This window comes from Brachypodium distachyon, chromosome 1 (assembly GCF_000005505.3).
Source record: "Brachypodium distachyon strain Bd21 chromosome 1, Brachypodium_distachyon_v3.0, whole genome shotgun sequence".
In the NCBI taxonomy this organism is placed as follows: Eukaryota; Viridiplantae; Streptophyta; class Magnoliopsida; order Poales; family Poaceae; genus Brachypodium; species Brachypodium distachyon.
In genome coordinates, this window is record NC_016131.3 from 17774722 (window position 1) to 17793111 (window position 18390).

General features: G+C 46.3%; 2 protein-coding genes across 2 annotated transcripts; both read right to left on the reverse strand.

Moving 5' to 3' along the window:
* Positions 1-4392: 4392 nt before the first annotated feature.
* LOC100846685 (protein SPIRAL1-like 1) lies at positions 4393-7509 on the reverse strand. The gene is made up of 3 exons (XM_003581647.4): positions 7353-7509; positions 5388-5620; positions 4393-4836 (listed from the first exon to the last, which is right to left on the reverse strand). Exons 2-3 carry the CDS (start codon positions 5613-5615, stop codon positions 4762-4764), a joined length of 303 nt encoding a protein of 100 aa, XP_003581695.1. The 5' UTR covers positions 5616-5620; positions 7353-7509; the 3' UTR covers positions 4393-4761.
* Positions 7510-12358: 4849 nt separating this feature from the next.
* Positions 12359-16401, reverse strand: LOC100839889 (putative methylesterase 11, chloroplastic). The gene is made up of 5 exons (XM_003562689.4): positions 15944-16401; positions 14250-14486; positions 13458-13601; positions 13200-13331; positions 12359-13119 (listed from the first exon to the last, which is right to left on the reverse strand). Exons 1-5 carry the CDS (start codon positions 16283-16285, stop codon positions 12829-12831), a joined length of 1146 nt encoding a protein of 381 aa, XP_003562737.2. The 5' UTR covers positions 16286-16401; the 3' UTR covers positions 12359-12828.
* Between the last annotated feature and the right edge of the window lie 1989 nt (positions 16402-18390).

Sequence of the window (18390 nt, forward strand, 5' to 3'; positions counted from 1 at the left end):
AACAATAGCAAAACGTTTCGCTTTACGTGGAGAAATAGTCTTGCAGAGGCCTGAAAAGCCCTGGCGGTCTGACAACCGGGAGTTGCCTAATTAAGGCAGATTTTCCTAATCAAGATGGGTTGTGTGTCAGCACTTTGTGCTGGTATGGTTGCTATTTTGTTAGGGAAACTTGCATGTGGACCCTCTTTCCCAGATGGTCCGAAGGTGTCATAGAGGGTTAGCAACCATACCAGCAGGGCCGTCCAGCACGGATCAGCATCGGCTGGAGGCTATTTTCGTCCGTCCGTTAACGTGTGGTGTACTGGTGTGGTCAGCGATTCTTTATAAGCCAGGTGCCCTCTTCCCCATGCTCAGCGGAAACCACAGCAAACGAAAACACACATACGTCCCCAAGCGTCCTGTTTGAGGTCCGGCGAGTACCTTTGGCTCCGGCGAAGCTCTCTGGCGGGGGAAAGAGGTTGGGGGCACTACGTCAAGCACGCATACCGTCCCGCGGAACGGGGGAGGGGTGACCGGCACAAGTAGTCGCCGGTCATCCTTCCCGTGGGAGGAAGACGACGGCGTAAGCAGTCGCCGGTCACCCCTCCCGCAAGGCCTCGTTCGGTTGTGACATTCCCTGCAGTAATTGAAAGAGGTGCGGACTTAGCAAAAATCCCATCAATCCTTTACGATCTTTAGGGATGGGAAGAACCGAACTGGGTCTGGGGGCGCCGTGGAGCAAGATCCAGATCGAGGTTTGTTTTCCTCATCCAAATCCAGATTAATTTTCTCTCACGCAGCAAACCCGGCAAACCGGCAAACTTCAGGTAGCGAATCCAGCCACCGAAAACATCTTGCCAATTCCCAACAACAAACCAGTCCTCCCACACGGATTCTCTCTAGAAACTTGGCATCCTCTATGCCCCTCTGGAAACATCCAGGGAACGGGGCGCTCAAGAAACTCCGAGAAACATCACGAAGAATCCCGAGACGGGGAGCCCTTCCGGAAACATCCAGGGAAACAGGGCGCTCAAGATACCTAGAGAAGTATCCCGAGACACAGGAAACGGGGTGCGCAAGTTACCTCTCGAAGACACAAGAACCCTCCAGAAACACCCAGAACAACCCGAGACGGGGTAAACGGGGCGCGCAAGAAAGGTTTCAGTATAAAATCCAATCCCCACGGCAGCTCATACCAGACCACATCTCCCCAACGAATTCACCTACCCATACATCCAGCTCATACCCAAGATGCCACCTGTTTTCATCCTAGATGTCGGGGACAAAGCTGAACAGCAGACGGCTTCCGGCGGCGATCGTTGCAAGGGCCACGAAGCTGTCGTCTTCTATAGGTGCAGCGACGAGGGTCACCGCGGCCTTGCCGCCACTCTATTCATACTTGGGGCCGGAGGCGGCTCTGACACCACCGACAATGCCTCTGGCGTCATCAAGGACCAGCAGACAGGCAAAGGCTTCGTCGTCTTCGCCGGCGTATACACCAGCAAGGGCGAGATCGTCTCCACCGATGCGCAAAGGTCACTTGGGTCGCTCCTCACGTCCCTCGGCACCCCCGGCAAGGTTGACTCCAGCTACGAGGCTATGTCGGTCGATGCTTTCCTTGAAACCTCGGCAAGGTCGACTACGGTGACAAGGCGATCTCTGCCGATGCTCTCGGCGAGGCCAAGATCGACTCCATGGACGAGGCGATATCCTCCGAGGCTCTCCTCTCATCGCTCGCCAAGGGCACCAAGGGCCAAATCATCCTTGTTGGTCTCGTCGACACATCCTCCATCTCAACCTGCGAGTCCAATGACGGCTGTCGCGGGCACAAGGTTCGTCTATTCTTCGACAAGGGCCCAAAAGGAGCGGTGAGCTTGACCGAGGCGTGCGACCTCGATGAATTCTGTGCTGCATGTTCTGGAATTTACAAGATCTTCCATGCCGAGAGCGATCATGAGTCCTCAACGACATAAGTCTTTCTAATCAAATCCAAATCCAATTCCTCTTGTAAGTAACATGTGACGATCCAGTTAATTGTATCAAATCTAAATACAATTCCTCTTCTTATGACGATCCTGCTGTGACGATCCTGTTAATCGTTTTATTCCCACAGGATTGCTGGTCTTGGCCTTGGCTGGCGCCCAACGGAGCTGCAAGTCCAACAACTGGCGAGATTGGTGGAAAGAGTTTGGAGGAGTGGACTTATCCGTAGTGTCATTGTGGAGTTGTTCAAGAAGATTTTTGGCAGCGAAGGCTTTGGCAGGGGCAGCGAAGAGCCAAGCCCACCTAACGAGCCCAAGGATGATGAGCCGAAGCCCAAGGATGATGAGGAGCCCAAGAAAGAGGAGCCCATGGATGAGGAGCCCAAGGAAGAGGAGCGCAAGTGGGAGGAAGAGAGGGTCGTGTGATGACAGAAGAAGACATTCTCGACCTGTCGAGATATGCGATCGAAGGCCTCGCCATGCTCGCGAAGCACATGAGCAAGGATGAGACTCCAGAGCCATTGGAGGGGTTATGTGGCTTCCCAGGATCAGCCTAGTTCGCACCTTGTCCGCAGCTTTAGAAATTTCCCAATGAAACCCTTACCTTGTATCTCGTGCTTATTCTGCAGAATTGTTTACCGGTTTTAGAAATTTCCCAGTGAAACCCTTACCTTGTATCTCGTGCTTATTTTGCAGAACTGTTTACCAGCTTTAGAAATTTCCCAATGAAACCCTTACCTTGTATCTCGTGCTTATTCTGCAGAACTGTTTACCAGGATCAACTAGTCCGCAACTTTAGAAATTTCCCAATTTTTCCTTATCTTGTCTCTGTTTCGCTCGGTGAAAGTACCTAGAATCTTCAGGAGAGGTTTGAAATAAAGGAATATTTTGATACCATACAGCTCGAGATAAACAATAGTAGTTGCTCTTATTACATAGTATTTCGTCTCGTATTTCTGTTTCGATTGGATTGGAGGGCCGGCTCATGTCAGATCAGGCAGAACAACTTGGAGGCCCGTGTCAGATGGACCTCTACTCGTCCCAGTGATATTTACCATATGACTTGGTGTGAATCCTATGCAGAGATTTTACGGGCGGCGATCCTAACACCCACTCTTGAGGACCTTTGCACACTACACTGCTTGGGATATCAAATTTGTGGGAACTCAACACTTTGTTCACTATTTCAATGTTGGTACAGCACTCTCTTTAGTGGCTACCCTACACACAACCCTATCATGGTAGCTCACTTCTCTACTTGGTGTGGTGATACACTATTTGTGGTAATTGTGGTACACCTATGAGGTGGGGGCACCCCTATTTATACTTGTACAAGACCATATGGTACATCCCACTACAATTCTCTAGAATACTCTACATGTATCCTAGTCTAGAGAATTCTCACTTATTCTTAAAACTTATCTTAACTATGTTCTTTCATGGTAAATTGCAGCACTTTTCAAGTAACCTCTCAAGAGTTTTAGAATATTCATATCTTCTCATATTCACTGGAAAGCTCCTTGTAAATATCTTCTCCTCCACTAATCCAAGGTATTTTAGCATCTTCTCAAATATGCATAACTAATTTCCAATACTCTCCAATTATTCAGAATGTTTCAAAATATTCTCAAGTATGCATTGCTATTTCTCGACATCCTATGATATCAATTATTCATTAAACTATTTTGGCCTGTTAGATCTGCCAATTGCTAGGAAGGCATCACTTCACCGGTTCCTTGAGAAGAGGAAGGATCGGTAAGTTGCTCTCTCTATCACATCGTATGGTATGGTTACTTTTAATCACCACTGCATTTTCTGTTAAGAAGGATGCATTTTCTGTTAAGGAGCCTGAGAAGCACAGACGGTGAACACAATCTGTCCCAGATTTTCGCCATAACTGACTGCTTTTTTCTCCTTAGGAGACGGGAATTAATGCGTAATTTAGAGAGGAAGTTAAGGAAATCTCTTTCCTCAGGCTGAAAGACCACGTTATCTTGTGCCATGGGAAATTCATTAAGATTATTTTCCCTAACCAAGGGCATTTTTCAGCACGGGCAGGCGATTCTTGGAGACCTGTGCCATCCCTCTCCCCAGTCTCACCCACGCTTCACCTTAAGATTACGGATTACCCCAATCATGAGAAGATGCCCCACTTGCACCTGATTCCAACTTAGCTCCATCTCTACATCATACTCCAGCACACCGCACGCCACCTACAGTCGTGTATACACCTTTTGTCTCTGTTAGATTTGAACACCGGGAGAAAAGTGAGATGTTATCAGACCACATATGCCTGGCTGGCGCCGCGGCGAGTGAGTTGAAAGGAAACCAAAACAACCAGGCAGCAAAGCTGCAGTGTGCAAACCAAAAGAGCTATCCAGTATCCATGTCTTAGAAAGCATGCAAGAATGAGTCACCAACACTGGAAACCTCCTCAAACTGCATGCCGTTCGAGTCAGGAATCACAACTTTCCATGCTATCCGAGTCATACAAATATACAATCAACTGGGCTCGGTCATGCAGTGCTTGCACCATTAACGCAAGTGACAAAACCAAGGAGCAAACAAGGGGATTAGACACACCAAATCTTGCGAACAACACGATTAGTCTTGAAAGCAATAGGTTTTAGGCAAAGCTAGCTTCCAAGCAGGAGATCAGCTTGGCCACATGAAACCATACAGACACACGGTACATCGATGCAGGCGGTAAATTACCGAAATGAAACACTTGATTGTTTTTCCCACATGGATAACAGAGATACAGACCACTTCATCTTGCAGTAAGCAGCATCAATTAACATCACTTTCCACCAAACAAGTAGCCCAGGGACGAGCCACCGCCTGGAGCAGCATGAACCTTGGTTGAAGGACGATCCTGCAAGAGAGTTAAACCACAAAATCACACAATGTTGTACGGTACGGTACATAGGTCAAACAGAAAATCAGGTGAGATACTGATGATTGATATCTTTATATTGTCATGCCAGAACTTCCTACTCAAAACATCTCAAGTAGTCCCCTGATCATCATCAGTCTGAATTGCTTACTGAGGGCACAAGTAATTGCATTATTTAGAACCAGACTCAGTAACATGTTCCTTAAACTCATCTGCTCGGTGAAACTGTTCAATTCTAGGTATGCTATTCAAGTGTTGTAACAGAGAACAAAGGATCATGCTGGCTAGTGCCTTGGTGGAAATTAAACATCATGGTAAATACTTCTAAGTTTGAAACCTCAGAATGAGCAACATACTTATGCAAGTAGTTGCAAAAAAAACTGCACTGTGCACATTTGAGTATTTTTTATGCAGCAGCTAAAAGTGATTAAACTGATGCCAACCAAAAATATTGAACTATACGCAGGCCAGACCCTAAACTGGCAACTGCTGCAACAAATTCAGGTTCACTACAAAGAAAAAGGGCATACCGTAAGGAAGTTTCCAGTGTTCTGTCCCTCTGACCGGTGATAGTTGTTAGCCCGGCTACCTGGAATGCCAGCTGGAATCTGCTTGGCTACATCAGCAGCTGCTGGAGCTGGTTTTTCAGCTGGAGGGGACTTTGGAGCTGATGCTGCTGCAGGTTTTGCGGGCTCACCATCTCCAAATAGGTAACCCAGAGAACTTTGACCACCGCCAGCACTCCCGCCACGACTCATCTTGACTGCCCAAAAGAAGGAAAATTGCAACATATCAGTGAACAAGCGCAGCATGGTAGACAGGTAGAGTACAATAGGGAAGTACAATGTTGAAATAGCAAATGTGATCAGAGAGCAACGTTGCACGTGGCAGATGTCTACAATGCAGAACTACATAATCAAAGAGAACCTTAATATCGTGTGTCCAAATAGGAACATTTTGATAACTAACTGATAACCAGTCACTATCAAACTGTAGATATCCACATTAGCATGTTAGAGAAACCATTTTACATCTGCTAGAACCCAGAGGGCTTGAACATGATCCACTTTCGAAAAATGAGGAAAATAACAGCTAGAAGCTTTGAACCAATGTTTTCCATAATTCAACATACACTATATCACCTAGATATCTAATTACAAGTTATGGGAATGTTATTGATTACAAGAAATACAACATCATCGATAAAAAAAATTAATAGAGAAACAAACAACAGGTTTTATCAGTATCTTCAAGTTGGAAGGCAAAATTAACAGGGCAGCGCTCCTCAATGCATAGCGTAGTTCAAAAACACAGTGAAGAAATGAGCTACACATTCTTATAGATCGTCAAATCAAAAAGAATCATACTCAAGATCATTCAAACAATATAAGGTATTCAAAGAAAAAAATCTCTCTTCATTCGATCAGAGGGTTTATTTTTCAATACGATAGCCATCCTGACTGTGCAGTTTGGTACATTTCTAATTCACATTGCAGAGTAATTGTTCATCTCACCACTACAACTAGTACCCCTAGAATCCAGCATGTAACAGGAAAGATCCAGACAGTAATGTTTTACTTTAGACTAAGACAGGTCAAAACATTCTTTGGCATTGTTTAATATGATCAGGCCTTCCAATCAATTTCAGTTTCAGTTTCCCCTTGGGTTCAGTTACTACAAGTCGATCACAAAAGATGAATCATCATTAGCACCCCACCAAATATTAAACGGGCCAGATACAAGATTCCATGCACCATTCAAGTGTTGGAACGATCCTCAAACATCACAGCTAAAAAAGATCCATTTGCCGTTCCGTTATTCATATTCAACATGTATGTTTCTCCTGATTTGGACCAGTACCGGACAAATTGCAGAGAAGCATGCAGTGCTTCCTCAGTTGTGTATAACATGTCGAGAATCTCTGACTAGTATGTTGTGTAATTGTAACTATCATCATCCAATTTTTTTCCTTCACGAAACCAGATTCCAATCACAAACCTAGACGTCGATCCCCACAAAAGTGAAGCCGCGGTGACACTGATATGATTACGTACTACACGCCCTAGAATTTTCAAATCTAGGTACAAAATAACCCAATTCCCCGAACAAACTGCCGTAAGCACGTACACTTCTTCACACCCAATCCCCCGAACTAAAAGGCTTGATCTCCACAAATCTGTCACCGACACAAGGAAATTGGCCGACACTACCTACTCGCAAAAAAAAGGCCGACATTACCGACAAATCAACCACCGACAGATGTAATAGTCGCAATCCAGACACCTAAACGCGCTAGATCCACGGATCCTAAACCGTAAGAGCGTAATCATGACCCACGGAACAAGAGCACACGATCGGCGAGAGTCTGGGGCCAGATCCGAGCTAAAAATCTACACAATAATCGAAGAGCACGGGAGATCCGTCGAGCCTAACAGTGCAGGAAAAATCCACGCGTGAGAGATCTGAAGGGGATGAGAGCGGAGGCGATTCCATACCTCAGATCGGGCGCAGACGAGGGTGGAGGACGAAGAGACGGGAGGAGGTCGTTCGGAGCGGTGGTAGGGGTGGTGGGGGAGAGAGTGCTGTGTTGTTGCCTTCCTTTATAGAGTGAGACGTTTGCAGGGAGGGGAGGCTCTTTTGCAGATTGGTACTCGTAGAAAATCGTATTGACACGAAAGCGGTCTTGGTTGTGAGAGAAGGTTGGGGATTTGGTAAGATGTGATTTCTTTGGCGATTTCTTTTGAGTTGTTGAATGATTGGCTGGAGAAAGGTTACATTTCTCATGTTGCTGGCAAATACAGCTAATAAAATATTGGTTTCTTATGGCATTTGAAGTTAATACTAATAGATATCATAAATTGATTTATAGACAATAATAAGAAAATAAAGAAAGTGACACCCATATGTTGATGTTGTCCGCCAATTAATTGTAGTACACGCTTCCATGGTGGGGTTAAACAAGAATAGGCAAGAGTTATGCGCGTTTCACGATTTCACCTGACTAAAGTCGTGAGACCCATGAGGATGGTGTAGCTTCATTTGGGTGGCTATTGACGAGCACAACAAACGACGGAATCGGATAACCGATGTATATAGGGTACTCGTAGTAATGACGAAGTTCATGAAGAAGTAGGGTGATTTGGTCAAAGTTGAAGGTGCAAAAATGTGATATTGCTCTAGTGCCATGGAGGCATAATATGACAATGTAAATGGTTGTCTAATACTTTATGTACATTCGATAAAAAGAAATGCACAACAAAGCCAAAAAAAAAAGATTGCATAGTTCACGAAGAAGTGTCAACCACAAAATTTAGATAGATATACATCAAACTTTAGACCTTAATAAAAAAAACACCACAAATGTCGGTACCACAAATCTATTACCGATAAGAATATGTCATTCATTAAAAACACAAGGGTTGTTTTGTCATTCGTGGAATATTTTATAACAGACGGCATGATTCATATTCTCACAAAGGAGAAAAAATATTTTCATCACCATGTATGAGCATATCTTGATACTTCCCATACTACCTAACGCATATAAATAAATTTTGTAGCATGACCTAACATGTTATAAGAGGCCACCACAACACACCAATTGGCAATTGCACAAGCCTCAAATGTTCAAAGATGCTTTGCATTATACAAGCGTCGAAGGTTCAAAGATGCTACTGCATGCTAAACAATTTAACATTTCTAATAGGACAGATATGCAAAGAAATTTGGTTTCATGCCCTGTTGACCAAAGTCAGAGGCTACCACATGGCCGCTCGCATGGTGCCGACTACTGCTCAGAGCACGGATGCCACGAGCCGTTCATCCATACGTCCACGGCTGAGATCGCGTGCGGCGCAGGAGTCGTCGGTGGGCGTCTCATTCGTGTGGCCTATCCGTGTCCGCGTGTGCGCGTGCATGTGACCTGCTGGGCCCCAGCCGACAGCTACAGAATAACCACGCCAGTGATGGATGGGTCGTTGCTTTCGTGTGCAGATGGCCGTGGCCCAATCTCAAGCTAAAAGGCTTAATCACCCCCCAACAAAGTTAAGTCTTAATCGCAATAAAATGATGCAAAGACATCTCGCAATCAAGAAAAATTAATCTGAAAGAAAAAATATGCCTGTCTCCCTCTCTATTCATAACATGAAAGAGATTTATAACATCTGAAAACTATAGTGTTCGAGCAACGTGGAAAACAAAAAAATATGCCTGGCTCTCCTCATAGTCACATGTAAAAAAAATGTAACACATCCAAATGTTTGTAAAACTGGGCTGGTCGACGAGCCATGCATAATAGACCCATCGTAACAATTTGTAATGGCCCAAACACGTGTCAGATTTATTTTTTAATGTGTGAGTTTGGGTATTTGCGTCGATTTGTACTAAACACTCAATCTCCCGAAAAATGCCTCGAAATCACCCCCAAAGATACTTGATCACACATTGCCGTGGGATTGTTGAACGATAATTTTATTTGACAAACGTGTATGTGCGGAAAAGATTACGAAACTACCTTTGGTAGTGCAGTCAACACATTTTCAATATTTTTCAAAATACAAAGTCAATTTCGATTCTTTTATACTACCTCCGATTCATAAAGAATGTCGTCCATTTTTACAAATTTTGTACTAAGTGGACCTCACTTTTTATGTATCTCAAGGAGTACACATATATATTCCGTCCGATTCATAGTAAGTGTCTCGGAAGGAGTATATACTAACCCATGGTTCGAGAGTACATATTGACTCGTTTGAGTTTGTGAATTTTTAGAGTGATCGTTGTGCATTACGAGTGGATTTTAGAGCAAAGAAGATGATCGCAGACCTAATTCGATTCAATGTACCTTTCTGTGCACAGGGCCCAGGGGGAGAGCAAGTGGGGAGACAAGGATATCGCAGTGACTTTAGGCAACTAATACCTTCTCATGACAACTGACTAAAGTCAAATAGATTCCCAAATCACTCAAGTAAAGAAAGAAAGCGAATCGGCTGCCTTAGACAGGGGGTTAGGTTCTTCAAAACCAACTTTTGACAAGCGTTGGTCCAGTCTGAATACGTACGCATGCTTTGCAATTCACAACCATTACTCACAATTCTAGCCTACAAAAAACTATCTGGATACCTTCGCTTTGGCGGGGACAAACAAAATCGCCCACTTTAAGCTATTCTTATCGTCCAGCCCACTTTTAGCTGAATGGTCTGCCTAGATCATTGTCACACTTCGGTATCAGTGCTCTCTATCACGATGTATTGTTGTCGGACCTACTTTTTCTTTGGAGATGGTTGCTATTCGCACACATCCACAAATGGTGACATTTTTTGATGAATTTTACAAGTGTGTTACATCTTTAATTCGTAGCATTGTAAGGAAAGACACAATATTTTGACGATTGGCAAAATCTTCCACCCGAAATTAGTTACGCGCGCCAATACCTGGATACGAAATAAACTCTCAGAAAGAAATACGGAGGTCAGGTGGTACGTTTTGTTTTACGGTTGGATCGGCCGAAACGACGGAAAACTGCTTGCCCAAACGACCATCCAATTAATCGGTGTTTTACAGCGAGGACGGATTTTTTTTGCCGGGCTGTAAGTTACACCGGTGTTGGTCAAAAACCGGGCTCCCAATCAAGGCCTAAGATTTAATTACACAAATTAAAGAACGACCCCCCAAACAAAAATCTTAAGCTAACGACATGGCTCACAAACTTGCAGCAACCGACGTCGCCCCCCCCCCTCCCCTCCCCTTTCGGCATATTAGAGCATCTTCAACAGGGCCCTTAAACAAGGCCTCTATCCCATTTTAGGAGCTAAAACCAAAAAAATTCTCTTCAACAGGACCCCTGCTTGGACCCCTAGAGTAGGAAGGCCTTTAGAAACATCCATCGGGCCCTCATTCCTGGGGGCTCCCAAGGAAGCCCCTACTTCATACCACGTCAGCTCTCCCTCTCCCAGCGCCTCTTCTTCCTCCTGGTCGGCCTGTCCCCATCACCCCACCTCACCGGCGGCCAAGCACAAAAGCGCCGTCTCCCCCGACCACCCCCACGCGAAGCAGTAAAACGCAGTCGCGCCGCGTCTCCGGCCTTCCTCTCGCCGGTCTTGGTCGATGCCCCGGTCCGCCACCGTGACTTCCCTGGTGAGGAGGCCGTGCAGCAGAATGAGGATGTGGAGGGGGAGGCCGACCGGCGCTGCGCCTTGCATCCGCCCCGCGATTTCGCCACAGTCGCACAACGCGCATCCGCCCACGCCCTTGGCCATGTCTCCCACGACCGCGGCACCTGCGGCCGCGCCGCCTCGCGCCTTGCCGCCGGCCGCCCCCGCCTTTGCTGCCCTTGGCCGCGTCTTGGGCCGTGCCGCGCCTCCGCCGCCCTTGGCGTCACTGCGACTCCGCCGCCCTTGGGCGTCCTGCACCTCAGTTGTACTTGGCGGCGTTGCGGCTCCGCCCGCCCTTGGCCACCTCCAACAGCTGCGTGTGCGGGCCTCCGCGTGCAGGGGATAAGGGCACGCCCACCCCCTCCTCCTCGATGCAATCCCCCTCTTGTTGGTCTCTCGTGCGAGCTCAGGGAAGAAGACAAGAAAAACGAAATGTTTCACTGACAAAAGGGTTCCATGTGTCAGTGTAACATAAAAGTTAAATATGGGCTGAAATATAGGCGTTCCTGCTGAAGATGAAACTAAAATAAGAGCTGACAAATTTAGGAGAAAGCCCCTAAACAACATATAGGGGCTCTGTTTTACGGGCTACTGCTGAAGATGCTATTACTCCCTCCGTTTCTAAATTCAACGGAGGGCGTACCTCTTAATGAACAATATGACCGTCATTTTAAATGAACAAAAGAAAACTTTTTTAGGGAACAAAAAATAGAAAAGGCATCAAATGCACAAGCGGATTCACGAAGACATTCAACCCGTTTTGTCCAATCTACCTGGGCTTACGGCCCATTTCAGCGCTCGTGTCGAGACCCAAGTCACCCAAACCAACCGAGAACCCTTGCCGCCGCGTAATATCAACCCGCGCAAAAAAAAAAATATCAACCCGCACGGGTACGGCGACCTCGACAACCCCTTCCGCCTCCGCAACTGGATCTTGCGTTCCATCTCGGGGCGCATCTCGCCTCGCTCGCGCATCGCCCACGACGAGCAGAAGAGGGCCAAGCGAGAACAGAGACGTGATCAAGCCGGAGTAAGTGCCCCCTGTCCGGTCCTGGCAGCCTCTGAGAGTAAGCGCGGGATCAATTACTTTTTTTTTTCGGGTGGGCGGGATCAATTACCAACCGACCAACCTCACACGCATTGATTGGGCCAGGGGAGAGTCAAGGTGATGATTTGTTTTCGCAAATGCGCCTTTGCAGAACCATACCGGCTCGTTTGATATCATTTGAGCATAGAATTCTGAAAGTCCTTTTGAATTTCAAAAACCAATTTGTTTAGTTGGCATAAAATTGGCTTTAAGAATTCAATCTCAAATTTCATGGAATCACACTACAACTGAACTCAATTTCTCTCTAAAAGACATTATTTCTCTGGAATTGTCTCCCACTCTACAAAATCCATGTGGCAGACAAAACATGATTTTTGAACCTGAAATTCAAATTCAACCACGAGCTGACTAGTAATTATTTCCTTAGAAAAAAAAACATTCCAGTAATACGCATCCACAGAAGAAAAACGAAATCAATTCACAAAACTTCCTTTCATTTTTCCTCATTCTTGATGTAGTAGAATTACACGTGTGTCAATCGAATAACATGTCAGTGGATACTGGAAAGCTGTGATCATCGAGGCGAGTGTGGGTGAAGTTCAGAGCCCCTGCTCTGCTGCATACACCGTGACAGCATCCAGCATCCTGTATAACGGTGCATCTTGCCTCATCGTCCCAGCCATGCTCTCATCCTCAAAATATACAGCGGCAGCCATGGGAGCAATCATGACAACCTCTCTGGCCGGAGACATTCTTGACGAAGAACAGCTCTCATGATGCCTTTGCTGCTGGTGGCAGGGTTGCTATCTCGACAAGGGTTTTGTGCAGCGCTTGCGGCCTCGAGAAGAAAGGGGCGTGGTCTGACCCTTTCAGCCGCAGAACCTTCTCTGGCGGGCTGTTCGCACACATGCTCTGCTGAAGGGATAGAGGTATCGCGTTGTCCTCCGTGGTCTCTACAAAGAATCGCCGCACCGACCCGTAGTTTTCTTCTGTTAAGACGAGTTTCTCCATTACCGGTGCAAAGGGGATAGGTCTCATGGACACCGAAGCCAAGGATACATCCTTCGGGAAACAAAAGGGGAGGGTGTGAGCGCTCAGTTTTGGAACTGTAATATGATTGGAGATGACTGTGTAAACCTTACCTTGGAAGGACTTTGGTTGAATAACAAATCTCTTATGGAAGCCTTGTCGATGTTGATCGCGGTTGGAGGCCTGTCCTTGCCATTGGAGTATACAAATTCCTGCGCCCTTGGGAGCATACCATTTGTATCTACCTGCAGTTTATGGAACAGAGTTGTCTGGCATTAGAATCCTTGACAGGTATATTAACTTGAAGGAAAGACAACATATCAGTTATTTGTCATCTTTTTAATTGCAATGATGTTGTCATAGAGATCAACCTGCTGTTGGAACATATCAAGAGCACTATGTCCATTGGTCAGCATTGTTGCACAAAGGAAAACTGCCTTGGCAACTTTCGATGGAAACATCTCCATTGCATGGGATATACAAGCACCACCAAAATCATGTCCAACCAAAATCACCTGTGTAATAGCAAAAATACAAAATGTGCATATTAATGACATGTCATGACCTAGCTTCTTTAAATTATTTCAGTAATACTAACACATGCTCAGACTTGAACATACAACAATCAGACAAACGGGTGGTGTTCATGGTTCAGCATGATTCCTGTTACGATTGTAATCCCCAGAACAAGTTCACAGAATATATCCCTCATGAATGGATTCCCCAAAAACACTGAAAACATGCAGTGTCGTCTTAATATCTTACTAACCTAAAAGTGAAAAGTGCATAGTCTCAGACACGTCCAGCGGATAATTAGATCAACACTTGGGTAGTCTGATAGCAGTTTGTTTGGAGCTGTGCTAGCTAATTCATTGAACTAATGTGAGGAAAGTGAAACCCTGTCGACCCCTTCACAGATTACACATTGCAAGCAGCAGCATGTTGTCAGCAATTAAATTGTAGGCTAGATTAGAAGATTTAGCAATGCGTTACATACAACATTTGAGTATCTCAGCCAAGCAACTTCTCAAACTCAGAGAAGATTCAGAATATGAGCATAGAACGGAGTAAACAGTTAGAAAGCACTCCATAGCATTCAACAGTAGGCCCTTCGCTAAATATTCCCAAAATATTGTGATTACTAATATCGAAAGAGAACAAACCGTTTCGGCATCACCTAGGCCCTTAAGGTAAGATGTAAGTGGCTCAGCATACTCTGGAAGACTGCTAATCTTGTTTGTATCAGAAGAATGAATCCCGGAACCTGTCAAGTCGATAGCATTGACTTTGAACCCACTATCTTCAAGAAGTGATATAGTCTTGTACCAACACCAAGCACCAAATCCACCTCCATGAACAAGAACTATGATTTTGGTTTCCAAATTTTTAGTATTCAAATCCTGTTTAAGAAGTAAACATTAGTCAATTTGATGATGACATGGATGCAATAACCAGTTTGATATACAAACAACATTGAACATCTGCCTTGCTTAGTAAATCTTTTGCAGTTTACCAGCAGTTCAATAGCAGAGTACAGTAAACAAAATGTCAGACAGATACTTGTGTCTTCTTTTAAGTTGCAACTGGAAATGGTTGTTTGCTCGTGATCATTACAAAACAAAAACACCAATTAACATATGCATCCATCAAGTGACCACTGACATTGAAAATGTCAAACACGAACTTGCCAATCAACCAAAACTACCTTGCTGGCCGGTATCTTCTTACTAGTCAACAATACTACTGTAGCTGATAGCCATATGGACGATGGAATTGGCTTTGCTCAGAGGTCATGGTCAGTAATGCCGGCTATATAAGTCAATCTTGCTTAGTAGCCATGCCGGCAGGTATCTCCAGTAATGATGAAGACAAACTTGGCAACAAAATCACTAGACAACACAGATTCACCCTGACTGAAACAATTCGACGCAAGGAATTTTAGGATTCAGGATCCCCACCATTGCACAAGCCAAAAGCTAGTGTTCTCGCTTGTCCTCTCTCTAGAATAAAAGAACACGTGCGGCAGTATCATTGTCCTAGTAGGCTAACGAGAAACAATCAATGGAGTGGCATCTTTTTTGAACCAAGAATGGAGTGGCATCTGAATTCTAAAACAGGCCGATATGTGTACCAACAACCACCACCCATCACCCACACGACCATAGTAGTCCCTGCATGTTCTGAAGTTATGCTCGATAGCTTGTCCTATGGATTACATTGTGCAGTCATGGAGAAATGAATGGATAGGACCGTGGAGCTGCAGGTTTTCTATGTTTCGGGACCCACATGTTTGTAGCCCGCTAGCCAGTGCCACAAATGGATCAGGGATTCAAGCTTCAGGGGACACCTGCAGAATGGAAGTGCTGGTACTAGTTCTCAAGTAAGCTAATCTCAGTAGTCCTGGGAGAACAAATCAAAGGATGTGATATATCATGCTACACAGGTTTGACATGACCGCATGAACTCGTTGACGAAGCAACATGGAATAGAATTGCCAATCACTCGGCCATATCGATATAGCAAGTCAGATAAATGACACTAAAAGAACAGTCCATGGCGCCTATCTGCAATCCGGACAAAACAAAGGCATGAAAGACTCGCAATTTCACCCCCATAAAACTGGGAGGACGACCCTGGAAACTACGGAAACTGGGCGATCGCATAGCTTCCCCCCGGGATCAACGTGAAAACGAACCAATCCCGACCAGAAACCCCGACGAGTAAAGGCAAAGTCAACAGGGGACAGCGCTGAAATTCCACGAGGCGGCACGCGGACGCGGACCAACTAAGCAACGCGACCGCGAGAAGCAAATGAGAAGGAAGGAAGGGAAGGATGAGGAGGAGGATGCGTCGATACCTTGGCGAGGAGCTGCTGCGGCTGGAGCTCGGGGTCACCGAGCGAGCGCGGGCGCGTGCTGGAGCTCCTCGGCAGCGGCGCGGGGCCCTGCTGTTGTCTCTTCGCCGCGTACCGCACGGACGCCGACCGGTCGAACGCGCCCCCTACGCCGCCGGTCGAATGCCTCTGCCCTAGCACGAGCGCCGCGGCGGCCGCCAGCGCCTGCTCGTCGATCTCCATGGCCTTAGCCCCGCCGCCGCCGCCGCGGCGAGACGACGTGGACGAGCGCCGTATCGCCGGGGGCTGCTGCGTCGGGGAGGCAGGGGCCGACTGGCAGGACATGCAGGAGAGCAGCAAGCCCATCGGATCAAAGAAGGAAGGAGGAATGGCGATTCCGGAGGCCGAGAAGGAAGAAAGAATGGAGAAGGGGAAAGAAGCAGCAGGCAGGCAGGGCAGAAGGCGCGGCAGAAACGGCTGGAAAAGCATGCGAAAATAAATTTATACTGCTGGAGCTCTGGATGGTTGGTTGGTACCAGCGCCGGTTTTACGAACAAGTACTTCCGTTCCGACGAATTTCGTTGTGGTTGGTTGGTTGTTGAGGTATCATCAGGACGTCAGAAGAAGAGATGCCTTCGTTTGATCATTTCAGTTGACAAGACGCGATACAGAAAAATGCAGCTTGTTTGGTCAGCAACAGCGCCGAAAAACGAGGCAAAAAAGAGAACAAGACGGGGAGATAGAGGAATTTTGGCGTCGTCAACCCAGTGTGAACACAGAAATTTTACATGAGATTCTTACTCAGTACTACAACTTTTTTGTACACAGAAACCGAAAATCTCCGGTGAAAGTAACTACTCTGTTCCAAAAGGCGTAAACAGATTTTATGTATAAAAAAAGGCGTAAACAGAAAAGGAGCCCGTCTTGAAAACAGGAACGCGTCGCATATTCGTGCCGTCTACCGTGGACATGGGTGGAGCGAGGACTTAGCCCAAGCGTGGGCAAGATTGATTTTGCCCGGACTAACAAGGACACCTGATGAGTTTTCTTCTGTTTGGACTAATCCTAATTACACTACGCAGAACCAGCCAGCCCGGGCAATTGCGAGGGTGGCCGGGCGGTGCCTCCGCCCATGACCGTAGACGAAAGTGTGGCAAGAACAGAGAAACTGAGAAAGTCTTCACGTCCTGCCGTGGCTCGTTTGTTTCCCATTCAATTCGTGCTCTTGATGGACCAAATCGGACTTCTTTTGAAGTTTAGCATGGGTCTGCGCTACGTGGTAGCCAACGTGAAATGCCGAAAGCTACGTAACCTTAGCAGCAGCTACTGCATGTGAGCAGATCAATCGGAGCCGGCGGACCGGACCGTCAACCTGCGAGGGTGCACTCTGTTTCTCTCCTTTTCTCCAACGAAATGTCTGCGTTTTGTCACGGTCTCTGGTTTCCCGTTTCTTGGACCGTTCTCGGGTTTGAGACCTTGACGGCGGCGTGCGCACGGAACCGAGCAGCCGGGCCGATCGAAGTAAGGACGGCGCAACGTGAGTACGTGACGGTGAAGGAATTGACCCGTGTGGTTGCAAGCTCACATGGACTGCGTTATTTTCGGCTTTTAGGACCGGATTCTCCTAAAAACTGCTCTCACCTAACTTACTGAAAAAGCCGCATCGTAAATTTAGCTAGATTTTCAAAGTAGTTATTTATGCCAATGTAGTTTGGTAGGCTAGTCAAATATAGGTGACGACTTTTCCAGGAAACTGATGAGAGCAGCTTCTCAGATAAGCCGGTCCAGAAAGCCGAAAAGGACGGGCCCACAGTCCAAGTTTAAGGTGACGCGTGGGTCAAATTTCAAGGGTCGACATGCATGCCGACGCAGGTACGTGGTGCACTTAGTGGACACATCACGTATCCGCACAAGTTAATTACGACGAAGCATCATATGGGTGTTTCTCTTCATCTGTCATGTCTACTGCTTTCTTTGCTCATGATAACCTGAGTGGAGTGCAAGATGCAAGCGTGTGAGTTGTGCGTGTTACAGTACAAAGAAAGAAAGAAAGAAAAAGGTACTATCAGCTCGACAGCGACACGCCATCATGTATTTTGGCTAATTCCTCTTTATAATTAGGATCAAACAAAGATGTTCATGCAGCTCATGTTTCACAAATTGAGCCAGATGGCCTCTGCAGCGAGGCCCGCGCCAGTCAGTCGTCGTCATGGCGACGACGATGACACATCTATAGTCTATACCAGAAGAAGGAATAATAAGTTGAGCTAGCCGGCAGGCGCCGGTTGTTGAATTTTCAAGCCTTGCGCACGGCCAAGTCAAACTCAAACGCAACAAAAAAAAAAAAGATGTACTCCTGCTAATTATTTGCATACCGCAAACGAGCGCATCACGACTGATCACTAGTAGTAGCAGTACCATCATCAGGCTGGGCATATATTCTGCACGGGGAGAGAAAAAAACGTGCGCCG